Consider the following 12,638-nt stretch of genomic DNA (forward strand, 5'->3'; position numbering starts at 1 on the left):
GGATCACTCCTACTGTGATCCTAAAACAAGCTCCCTGCCTGGGCCGTGGAAATACGTTTAGAGCCATTCAGCTGGTGCTCTTATCCAGGACGGGAGTCCAGGGTCTTGTTCAAGGACACGCAAAGTACACAAACTGATTAAAGAGTGTTCTACCTGTGAAAAAGACCCAACTTCTTATTCTTTTGGTGAGTGGACAATCACTTGGACCAGAGTGAAACCTTGTTAAATGTTATAGGATGAGAACTTTTGCTACATTTTAAGTTACACTGAATTAAGTGTCACGTGTCACGATACGGACACGTCACTGCTTTTTATTTTACTTGTGAAATGTTGTATAGCTTTGCTTCTTCGGGCTACTACAAATAACTCAAATTCAGCTATCAAGTCATAGACACACAACCTGTGTTGTCAACTCCCAAGAAGACCGTTGCTTTCTGTCACAGGATCAAAACAACCAAAAAATAGTTTGAAACCACTGCTCGATAACTCAAAACCCATCTGACAATTAGCATCCAAGCATTCTTTCTTTGAATGCAACATAAAATAGGGGCATGACACTGCATGGTTCTCTCAACTTCTGGCTCGCGACCAGGTTTACTTGCTGATGTGACAGCTTTTGGAGCACATCCATCCAACCCACCCACCCAGACTGGTCCAGATTCAGAGTACAGGATGTACCCTGAACCTAAAGTCTACATTAGTTATACACTGCAAACAAAACCACCTGGCAAACAAAAAAGGCAAAAGAAATCGCTGACAGGCCACAGCCGGAGTCATGATGACCTGACGGTGCAACTGCAAAGCCGACACTGTCCAGGATAAAGTATACACATGGTGGTTGTGGGGGCAAAAAACCACGTTGCCTTGCAACAGAATATAGAAAGGGAGCTGTCGCAGTGTGCATCACCAATAATCACTCCACAGGGTCGATTAACTTTGATTTAAGAGAAAATCAACGTGTGTTTTTATGATACAACATAATCTGATGTAATTTTAAGCTCGGACCTGAGATCGACCAGAAGCCATGATGACTCTCAGCAGCCTGCCTGTTAGCTTGCATGCTAGTGATCACTAGCTAAGTGGACAAGCACGAAGGACTCGGGTTTGAGCTAACAACAGGTACACGACATGACAACCGGCTTGTTTACCATGAAACAACCACCCTGCCTCACACATCACATCTAGCCTTCGAGTTTGCACGGATCCGGCGCAGTATCCTAGCTAGGTAGCATGTTAGCTAGCTAGCAGCGCCCATGCCTTTCTCTCGGGGAACACGTGGAGTGAACACGTGACGCCTCATAACAAGCCTGGTCCTTTTAAGAGATTAAACGAGCAGATGTGTCGTCTTGGGCCGTGTTTCGGTGTTGGGAATCGATCTTTAAACACGTTTAAAAGCCGACATGTCTCACAGAAGGCGGCTGGAAATGCACAGTAGCAATCTGGAAGCTAAGCTAACATCTGAGTGGGAAGGGCTTGACGACGCGCTAGGCCAAAGAGGAGTCAGTGTGCTATTGTTAGCTGGCTAATGCAAACCGGCCGAGCTCTTTTCTTCTAATTGATGCAATGCGAGACATGGGCGGGTGCCTCATTAATGTGCGGCGTGGCCGTGTGTCGAAAATCTGCCTCAAAACAAACGTGTAATCAGTAGTAAGCACCGGTTTAGATATTTGGCAAACACAGAGTGTCAGCTAAGGGTTTGACTGGCTGGGTGGCAGCAGATGAGGCACACACAGGGCAGGGACAACATGGTGATGAAGCAGCCTCAACATCTGAGCTACTCTTGACTACTGTCTTGAAGTTGGAAGTCACTGCAGCAAACATGCACGGTGACACTGCTGAAATGAACTCTCTCAATTTCTCTGCAAAATATGCCACAAAACACACCAAGATTTGATGCACTGAAGGTGAATAGTTTGGCACAGCAACTTTACAACCATTGCACGACCACACAACACGTCCACAAACGTGCACAACAAGCAGAATTTAATTACACCTTAAATTATTCAAATTGTTTGATCTATAAGAAGCAGAGAGTCTGATTTTAATAGACTTAAAGTGAAGTCATGATTGCTTAGCATGTGATTAAAGGGGAGCAACACTACCCTGGCATTTGATAGGGAACCAGAGAGAAGTTTGAGTATTTTAGCTTTTTTTTAAGGGTGTGATCCCTTGTGCAAGCAGCCACCCATGGGTCCACAACTCCAGGAATAGCTTTCACTTCACTAGGAGGAGGAGGAGGAGGAGGGGGTATTTACTCCAAATTTATCCAGCTTGCAGGGAGCAACAAGAGGGCGAGCAGACTAGGCTTGTTTATGGACTCACTTGGCTCTTTTGGTTTCAGTAAAATGCTATCTGACCCCCTCGTGACAGCTGCTCGGTCATCTTGTGTGACCACACCTGGACGGGCAGACACCGACACAACACTGACAGCCAGTAAAATCAACATGTAGGGAGGGTACAAACCGTGGTGTGCTTGTCCATTCACGCTGACCACGGTCACCGCATTCATTTTCCTAGTCCACGGGTTCACCTTGGGCGGGGGAGCTTCAGTAAACTCCTTTCTGCTTTTAACACCTTCCCCGTTTTGCTTCTCGTCGCTGTCACAGCCTTCTTTGCTCTCCTCTGTCGCCTCCTTGGAGGGCTGCTCCTCCGTACCGGGGGTCCCTCCCTGCCCGGGGCTGCTGCCGCTGCTGCTCCCCTGCTCGGCGACACCCGTCTGCCGCTTGGCCCCGTCGCCCCGGCCGCCCTCCTCTACCTCCGGCTCACCGCGGATCACTTTACCGTGCTCCTCCGCTTTTGCAAGCGGGTTGCCGGGCAGGAGAGTCTCCACCTGAGTGGCCATTTCCCACCACCGTCTTTCTTCCCCCCTCAGGATTACCAGTCCTCCCCCCGGCCCGAATTCGCCGTCAATTTAAAGGAAATGTGAAGTTGTTCCGCGGAGTCTGCCGCTCCTCTGTCGCTCCTAGACCAAAAGAGCTTCAGTCTAAGACGCAGAGTAGTCAGCACCGAATTAAAACATGTATAAAAATAAAGAAACGTGTCCGAGGGCCTCGCAGGATTACAACCTTATCTCCACCACTAGCAGCAATATGGATGATCCCCACCACGCGATAGGGGGGTGCGCGCACGTACGGCGAACAGGGGGAGTAGCCACGTAAAGCCGGGGGCGCGCTTTGGGTCAGGGTGAGATGATGCTTTCAAGTGCTTCCTCATCGTAAAACCTTTTAATTCCCAGTGTCGGAAGTCACAAAGTGCCACTGTAGTCAGGCGCATTCAAGTGCTTATTGTAACGAAATATATCATGGATTTACTACTGTTTAATCCAGTGTCATTTAGACAACAGTTTTGGAAAAGTAATTGAGAAAATGCTCACTGTACATATTTTATTTTTGTGCATCATGTTGTCACTCATTCTGCAGCAATACTTAGAGACAAAAATTGTTTAAAATGCAATACCCCAAACATTTTAATGATTGAATGGAAATTCAAAACATTAGCTACCACATATAATTCACATAAACACAGAAAAAGAAAAAGAAATAGGCTACAACTGTCCATGACCTTCATATCACATCACAGCGACTTGATTTGATGGGATTACAGCCGTCTTTGTCTTTGAGGGGCTGATGCATTTCTGTAGCCAGTCAGACACACAAAGGTCTACATTAGCCTATCACTGTAGCACATGATCAGAAGACTATCACAAGAACCCTCACAGTGGATAAGGAAAAACTAATCCAAAAAGAAAGGCCTATTTTAAAGTATTTTAACACAAGTTTGTTGCACAAGATTTTACACCAGTCACCAGTGGTTGAAGAAGTATTCAGATCTTTTACTTAGGCTGCGTGAAGTACAAGTCCTGAATTCAAAACCGTAGTTTTTACAACAAAATACTTTTAGTACCAAATGTTAAGTTAATCAGAATGGTCAATTTCAGAATAGTATATGACTGGGTTATCTTTATGCAGCATTTTAATGTTGGAGCTGGTTAAGGTGGAGCTACTTTAATTTATTTAACAGTTGTTTAACTTCATAACAACACTGTATGTCATGTGTTTTATTTACTTACTAGTAAACTATCAAATATCTGCAGTGGAGTATAAAGTCGTATGTACGGAAATACAAATACCAAGTACTTTGTGTATTCACATACAATTATGAAGGTTGTGCACAACTTGTTTAGTTTAAGGACAGCACCTTTGACAGTTAATTCAGCTTAAATTCATTTAATGTTTATATTATTTATGTATTTGTAAATAATTTCACACGGTTGTATCTATTTTTCAGTCTACTTTTTTGTTCATGTAATGTATTTCTAAGACAAACTAGATTTTCCAATTTCAATGAACGCAGCTCGGAGTCCCAAGATGACGTTGTCTCGCCCTCTGAACGCGTCCACAAACCTCCGTTACCTTTTAAATATCTGCTCAAAACACAAGCAGTTTAGTTCAACTAGCAGTCTTTAGAACAATGTGATAATGACTTGACTGTTTGTCGTCTCTGACTGGTCTGTTTTATGTCTCTCTGTATTCTAAAATCTACAAAAGAAGTTGGGGAAAAAAGCACCTTAACCCCCTCTTCACTGTTCTTACACGGTACACACGTGTCCACACCGGAGCTGCACGTGTGTGTTCACGCTCTGGGTCCAGGTTTCCACTGAATTTTAGCATTTTTCCCCTGAAGATTCATAACTGCATCATAACAGACTGGGAGTTTAAATGTGTGTCTGTGTTGAGTCAGTTTCAGTTGTTTGTGTGTGTGTGTGTGTGTGTGTGTGTGTGTGTGTGTGTGTTCAGTGACATCCAGCGTGTGGCTCAACATTAAGGAGCCATTTATAGTCTGTGTGGTTGATTATGTAATAAGAGTTGGACTCAGAGTGTGTTTAACAGTGACTGTAACAAAGTACATTTACTCAAGTAGCCCCAGCTACTGTACTGCAGTAGCACACAACCTGAAGGTATTTGTACTTTACTTGAGTGTTTCCATTTTATACAACTTTGTACTTCTGCTCCATGACATGTCAGAGGAAAATATTGTGCCAGGCTATTCCCTTAATGTGTTGACAAAATGCTCCTTCTTCTTATGACAAAAAAACACGACATAAAACCTTCCTGGATCAGGTGGAAAATGAATCCTCACACAGCATGAAAAGTTGACTTTTTAGCGATACACGCTCCTCACAGGACAGCCACACTACAAACATATGATGATCTTATAGAACATGATGAATTGCTGTAGATTAAATTACCCAACAGCATATAAAGGAGTTAAATTTAGCACAACCTTAACCCATGCAGATCCTCAGTCCATTCCAATCGACATTTACTTTTCTAGGGTGTTCTGATTTATGATTACTGTCATCCAACTCCACCCAGATGCATGGACTTATTTAATGACTTGTCTATAAGACAATTCACAGTGTTCTACATCATCTAAAGTGGACTGCAGTAGAGCCACTTACTTAGACTTAGTTCCTCCTGTTCCTATTGGAACATTGGTTGACAAGTCCCTTCCATTTCCTCCAGTCCCTGGCGACCGTCCTTGCAACATGCCAGCTGACACGCATCTCGCTTAGGTCTTCCTTAAACATCTGTCTCCACGTCTTCTTTGGCCTCCCTCTCTTTCTCTTGCCGCCCTAAGGCACCCAGTCTTTTGCCACACTCGCTGGTCTCTGTCTTGGCAGTCGGAATACGTGTCCAGCCGTTCTTCTTCTCCTGTCAGACATGTCAGACAGTAGCGCCACCCCTGCCCTTCTCATCACCTCGTCGTTGGTGATGTGGTCTCGCCATGAGATCCTCAAGATGGTTCTGAGGCATCGTTGGTGGAAGACATCCAATATGTTGGTAATGCTGGCAGTCCTCATCCACCTCTCGCAGGCGTAGGTCGCTGTTGGAATGACCACTGACATACACAGGCGTAGCTTGATGGCCGTAGTGATAGCTTTGAACGACCATACGTTGCGGAGCCATTGGAACACTCCTGCAGCTTTGCAGATTCTCGTTCGTACGTCTTTCTCCACATCTCCTGTACTCGAGATGTTACTGCCAAGATACGTGAAGTTCTTGACGTACTCAATGTCATACTTGCCTAGAGTGAGTGGTGGGTGGTGTTCATCCCATCCGACGATCATGGCCTTTGTCTTCTCATGGCTGATCCGTAGACCAACCTTTGCTCCATGCTCTTGGAGATTGCTGGTCATCTCCTGGAGTGCAATGTGGGTATGACTAGTCAGAGCCAGGTTGTCCGCAAAGTCCAGGTCATGCAGTCTGCCCTGTCCCCACTTGATGCCAAAGTTCGTCCCAGCGAGGGTCCTTCTCATCGAAAATCAACAACAATAAAGCCTGATTTATGGTCCTGCGGCATACCTACGACGTACCTACGTCGTTGCCGTGACGCCGTCGTGAACCCTTCGAACTTCTCCGTCACTCCATTTCGTCACGGTGCAATTCACAGTCAGAGCGGTAGGGGGCTGCGTTCCTTTCCTGAATGGTTATCGTTGTCTCTAGTTGATTCTTTGTTTTTTTTAACTTCCGGCTTTTCCGGTCACAGTGAACAATGGCGACTGAGAGAGAGACAATCTTGCTGGAGTTGGAGTTGTTGGATGTCGAAGAAAGTATGTTAATATTGCAACATCTACATTGCAACAGAAGATGTTTAAAGATGGCGGGGATGTCTGCGTCACCTCGACGTGTAGTTATATTTTTTGGGAGGTGCACGTCAGGCTATGGTGGGGGCTACGGCGAGCCTCCTGCGTAGCCACGTACCCTACAATGTAGGTACGTCGTTGATTTAACGCAGGACCATAAATCAGGCTTAAGGAAGAGCAAGGTTGACAGGATGCAACCCTGTCTTACACCGGTCACAATGTCAAAGTCATCGGTTAACATATTCAGTCCATTCCAATTGACATAACTTTTCTAGGATGTTCTGATCTATGATTACTGTCATCCAGCTCCACCCAGATGCATGGACTTATTTAATGGGATGTCTATAAGACAATTCACAGTGTTCTACATCATCTAAAGTGGACTGCAATAGAGCCACATTCATTGTTTATAACAAACATGGACAGCTGTGCGGCAAGCAGGAAGCACAAGGCACATTTTAATCTATTGATGATATTGTTAAGGTTGGTTTTTAAACAGTTTTTAAATTAAACATGAGATGTCATATTACATATACAGGTAAAAACATCACATGTAAGACTGATAGTTTTTGCTCAGATTTAAAAAAAAAAAAATAATTAAAAAAAAAAAACATACCATAAACAGAATAGGGAAATACTGTTCTGGTTTGATTTTCTAATGAAACAATCATCTTTCAATGCACCCCACTGATTATGTTCACAGGATACTGACCTCAGGAGGTTTTCAACATACTGTGTTCTGGAAATAATTCAGAAATTGAGGGTATTTTGAAGGGCTGATAAATACAATACATAAAATAAATGCAATGTGTGTTAAAACATCACTTTATTCCATGATTATGAAAATGAGTCGTGTTTACCATTAGGTGGTCTCTACATTCAAATAAAAAAAGTAATAAAATAAAGTACTTTATTTAAAAACATTGCTAATGATTTATGAGCGCATTTACAGCATTTTATTTATTTATATTATTTTTTATTTTTTAGTCTTTGGTACATAATTGTGTTCTGAATGGGTTAAATATCTACAGCAGTAAAATGCAACATACGCATGAATGCAGCAGTGATATTTATCCAAAAACATCATATATAATAGTAAAACACTACCAGGGAAAATTTTTGAATGCAGGACTTTTACTTGTAACTGAGTTTTTCCACAATATGGTATCAGTACTTTCACTAAAGTAAAGGATCTGAATACTGAGTGGCTTCTTGAGATACTATCGCTTTTTGTCAGTGGTGGAACAAGTTCTCCAATATTCTAAAGTCGCAGTACCACAGTGTAAAAGTACAGAACAAGTAAAAGGTCTGCATCCAAAACCTTACTTAAGAACACAGTCAAAAAATACTCAAAGTGTCAGTACAACAAATTCAGTTTAGCCTCTAACCAAACAGCACAAAAATATAAATCATAAAGATAACTGAATGTACAGAATAAACAATATAATCAATAAATGACAGTAGTGTATTATATTTACTGTTTAAACTATATGAAATTACGCATTATTATCTTGATGTAACATTTATAACAGTTCACACTGACATTAGGTCTGACATAACATGTTTGAACCCTCCACAGTCATTAATCATGCATCCATGTCAGGTACAGTTGCAGGGAGTTATGACTTCTACATGTATGAACAAAGACCATCAGCTACAAGCCGGCACCCATACTACAGCTACTGTCAGATGAAACAGCCGCTCATTGTTTTTTTGTTTTTTTTTTTCCCCTGGGGGAGATTTTTGTAAACTATGTCATTTCAAATCTCTTTTTTAATTAAAGTAAAAACATGGGAGTCGTGTTTATACATGCACAGAATATTCTTACTTTCTTTTTACTTGTGCAAGCATGGCCCCGGGGCGGCTGCTCACAACTATCTGAAGATGTCATGGGTTCAGTACGCTTCAAAGAAACAAGTTTATAGAAAAAAAAAGTGGTCAGACCACATTTTAAGGCAGAAGTTTAATGGCCTGGTCTTGAATGGCCACACTTGAAGGTGGAGTAAAAGGCTTGTTGTGAGAGAGAAGGGTGGGGCATGTTTAATCTTACAAATGGAGATAATGGCCCACATGATGTTGCACTCTTGGCCATGGAAAATAATGGAAATGGATGTGTAGAGGTAAAGATTTAAGAAAAAGAGTCCACCTCCACGTGCATGTTCAGTTGCATGATGTGGTTATTTGATTGTCAGTTTTTCTTGAAGTTGCAAAATATCGTTTGTCAAAGCCCTCTCATCAGTAAGATGATCCAACGAGCACTTTGTCTGAAGCACACTGAGGCCGTTAATCGACCTCCAACATGTGTGGACATCCACTCACACTCAGTGGGATTAAACTGTGTACACTAATAAAAAAGATCATACGCAACAAAACCCCGTGCTCCTCATGAGTGTGTTTGGGTTTTCAGTGGATCTTTCTTCAGTGCTAATGTTTCCCTTTTCACTGCCAATTTTTATTTTCACTGCCAAAACGTTCTGTCACTGTTCTGGCTCCATATAAAGACTTCAGCTGTTGCACACGGCCTGCAGGATTCTTTGAGTGTTTGTGACTATAACTTAAAATATGCTGTCAGTCAGCAGAGATCATGGCATGTGTGTAGTTTATCAGTGTCTACTGTACATGGTTACATTATTACAGAGGGTGTAGCATTGGTTGTACTCCTCTGTGTCTGAATGGCGGGCGTGTTAACAGGATAAGGAAAGTGCGGGTACTGAAAGGAGAAACTGCTCTGGTGCAGTTTGTGAGCGTCATGGACTCACATCTGTCACACACTCATACACACCTAACACATATTTTCCTCATACCTGTGCTACAGTGATGGGTTGTGCTGAGTCATGAGTCCAATCAGCCCTCACTGGCTGGCACTCGGCCTGTGTGACTGTCTTTATAGTATATAAATGCTGATAAATATGACAGTTTATTATTGAAAATCAGAAAACTTGTGATTAAATGTTCATTACTTGTCACATTAGACACAAGAACTTTAAAACCTGAAAAGGAGAATTTGTTTAGGAGGTAGAAGTGGAGACAGAGCTTTGTTTTTTTATTTAAAGTCTATTTCAACTCAAAATCATGAGTTGAATTTGGAGTCAATCTGCACTGTCCTGAGTTCAGGGCATGAACTTAGAAATGAAAAGAAGTACATTCATTGCAATACAACACAAAACCCCATTTGAAAATGCAGCACCAACACCCCCAAAATCCCACAGATAAGAACCAAAAGCCTCCAACTGACTGGGGTGTGGTGGGCAAGACTGGACCAGCCTCCTTCCTCTGGCTGCTGTTAAGCCTCTGGCTGTTACATTCTATTTACATGGCCGTCAGACATTCAGTCCTTCAGGTGAGAAAAGCAAATAGTTAAATGTCAGAATCCTGCCTGAATACAATGTCGGTGTGTGGAAATCAGTGCCAGATAACAGTCGGTAGATTTCTGTCTTTATTGTTGAGTTTTGTAACTCTCCATTTAACTGGAAAAGAAAAAAACACGCACAAACGCGTCTTGCAATTCAGCAATATGTGAGATTAAAACATATATAATGGAACATAAAGGTGCACCTTTGTTACAAAATGTTATGTCATTTCAAACAAAAGCTCATGTTACAACCTTTTTTTGAAAGTCTGTTTCACCTCTGACCACACCAGGGAAGGTGTGGCTGGGTGTGGTCAGAAATGTGCTTTGTGGCACCTGTTACCACACCCAACAGCGATGTCACTGTGTCCTAGAGTAGCTTCACGTTTACGTCGCTGCAGCAAGGTGACACGTTAAAGCGCTGGAGGTCGACAATAACAAGATTTTCAAGCGGTGTCAAGTTGCTCTTTAAACAAAAAATGGATGTTGGAAACACTGAAGGAGCGCCTGCCTTACATTTGGGGACTGTTTGGGATACGTGTAATGCTGTTTTTTAAGTTCTAGTTAATTTATCTGCAGTCTTTTTATTAGTATTGTGTTGTTATTCCCATTTGTAGAAGTCAGGTTTTATCACTAAAAACGTGTTTTGTCATGGATGCTGGGTGTTTGTGTGTTCTTGGTCTGTATTTGAACAACAAGCTGTGACACATCAGTGTCACACCAGTGGGGACTTCTAATCCCTCTGTTCTGTGTCCTTCTCTTTATGTCTCTCTCTCTCTCTCTCTTTTATGTCCCTGCCAGGTGACTGTTTGTCCCGGTTCGTAACAACATCAACACAACACACAGCTTGTGGTACACGGACACACACACACACTCCCACACACTGTGGAGCAAACGTCTGTTACCTTGAAGTGACCCCACAGTGGATCGGTTCTCTCCATTAATGGATCAATGTGACTGATTTGATCTATTGTTTAAGTTTCTGCATATAATTCTTAAAGATGTGAAACTGTGTGTGTTAGGCTGACCAAACGTCCTCTTTTGCCTGGACATGTCCACTTTTCACGTCCTGTCTGGGGCGTCCGGGGGGTGTTTATAAATTGATGATAATGTCCGGTTTTCCTTGTGTGTGTGTGTGTGTGTGTGTGTGTGTGTGTGTGTGTGTGTGTGTGTGTGTGTGTTAGAGTGCGGCACGCATATTTCTGTCCAAACCCGACAGTCATTCTGTGTTGTTATGTCCGAAACCGAACCAAGCCCGACATTATTTAATGACTAAAGCACTAAGTTTGTGTCTCACAGTTGTTATGGTTACAGGCTATTTAACAAGCCGGGCGTGTGCCGTGGGTGCTCCGCGGAGAGGGAGACCTCCGTGTTTGAGACGGGAGCGGGCGGCTGGAGGTCCAAGGCTTCCAGCGAGGGGAGAGGTAGAAACAAACAGCCAATGTGTGTGTGTGTTCTGTTCAGGTGTTGTCATGTAAATAACAGTCCCCAAGCAATAAACAGGACAGACAATAGGATTTTATTTATTTTTACACTACATTTTCACTGAAAGCTGACCGAATCCGACCTGAGCCCGACCCGTCGGGTAGGCCTACCGTCGGGACCCGTCGGGCTCGGATCGGGTAGCCACACTCTAGTGTGTGTATGTGTCCCCTCTCTATAGGGGCCTATCTGAATTTCTGTCTTTGAGAGATATTATTTTGTAATATAACTGAATATTCTATCCATACGTATAAACTTTAAATATATTAAAATTATAAGGCATCTTTGGGTAAACTGCGAGTATCATTTAAGTAGGCTATTGTGGCCGGGCCGAGTGTCCTCTTTTTTGGAAATGAAAATATGGTCACCCTAGTGTGTGTAATGTAAAGGTGATTCAGTTACTTCCTGCGGTCTCGTCGTAACTGTGAGGCTGCCAGGCAATCAGCAGAAACTACAGGAAGTCACTGCCCCCAGCCAAGAAAGGGTCCAGAATTTAACTTCCGTAAAAGCACATTGTGTTGATTTTACATTTAAGTTTTAATCTGGATTAAACAAATTAAATATGTTTTCATAGAGGTGCTTCTTTTGGACGGAGCCAGGCTAGCTGTTTCCCCTGTTCCTATTTATGCTAAACTTAGCTCGCTTGGTTGAAGCTCCATATTTACCATGATGACAATATGGCTCCTGTGGTGCTCTGAAAACTGGATGAAATGTTTTGTGTTTTGTTCTGGTTGGGGAACAATATGTGAAGCTCATCACTCCTCAAAATTTACAAGCACACAGTGGTGCAGATGGGAGCGGGCGCCATTTTGAAATTGCTTTTTGTTCATGCTTCCAAAAGCATGACGTCTGAGGTTTGAGATTTGCCAGCCGGAACAAGCATGCATTCATAAGCACAAACTAATTAATTTGGGAAAAGCATGATGTGTATTTGCTTGTTTATTGCATTAAAGTTGTATTTTTTGAATGGTCGATCTTCTAAAATTTGTTGTGTTCAAACAGATGTGAATGCACTGTGTGTGTGTCTGTGGCATTTCAATAGCACAATGAGATGTTGGCCTGATGACAGACCACACGTTGACCGTTGTGCGTCTATAACTTGACTCATGTGTGCTGTTCATCGCCAACACACCAGAGTTTGTTTTTGAGTAACTGAAACTG

The 12,638-nt window shown here is 42.7% G+C and overlaps 1 protein-coding gene across 7 annotated transcripts in view; it reads right to left on the bottom strand.

The window, feature by feature from the left end:
* Positions 1–3,124, bottom strand: part of larp1 (La ribonucleoprotein 1, translational regulator) — a 58,939-nt gene extending 55,815 nt beyond the window's left edge. For 4 of the 7 annotated variants that reach the window (XM_049592347.1, XM_049592346.1, XM_049592345.1 and 1 more), the window contains exon 1: positions 2,464–3,124. In XM_049592347.1, the coding sequence (XP_049448304.1) occupies positions 2,464–2,842 (379 nt within the window). In that variant the 5' untranslated portion in view covers positions 2,843–3,124. The remainder of the gene's footprint in view (positions 1–2,463) is intronic. The other 3 variants (XM_049592342.1, XM_049592343.1, XM_049592341.1) reach the window with 1 other exon arrangement.
* Between the last annotated feature and the right edge of the window lie 9,514 nt (positions 3,125–12,638).

Source organism: Epinephelus fuscoguttatus, linkage group LG12 (assembly GCF_011397635.1).
Source record: "Epinephelus fuscoguttatus linkage group LG12, E.fuscoguttatus.final_Chr_v1".
In the NCBI taxonomy this organism is placed as follows: domain Eukaryota; kingdom Metazoa; phylum Chordata; class Actinopteri; order Perciformes; family Serranidae; genus Epinephelus; species Epinephelus fuscoguttatus.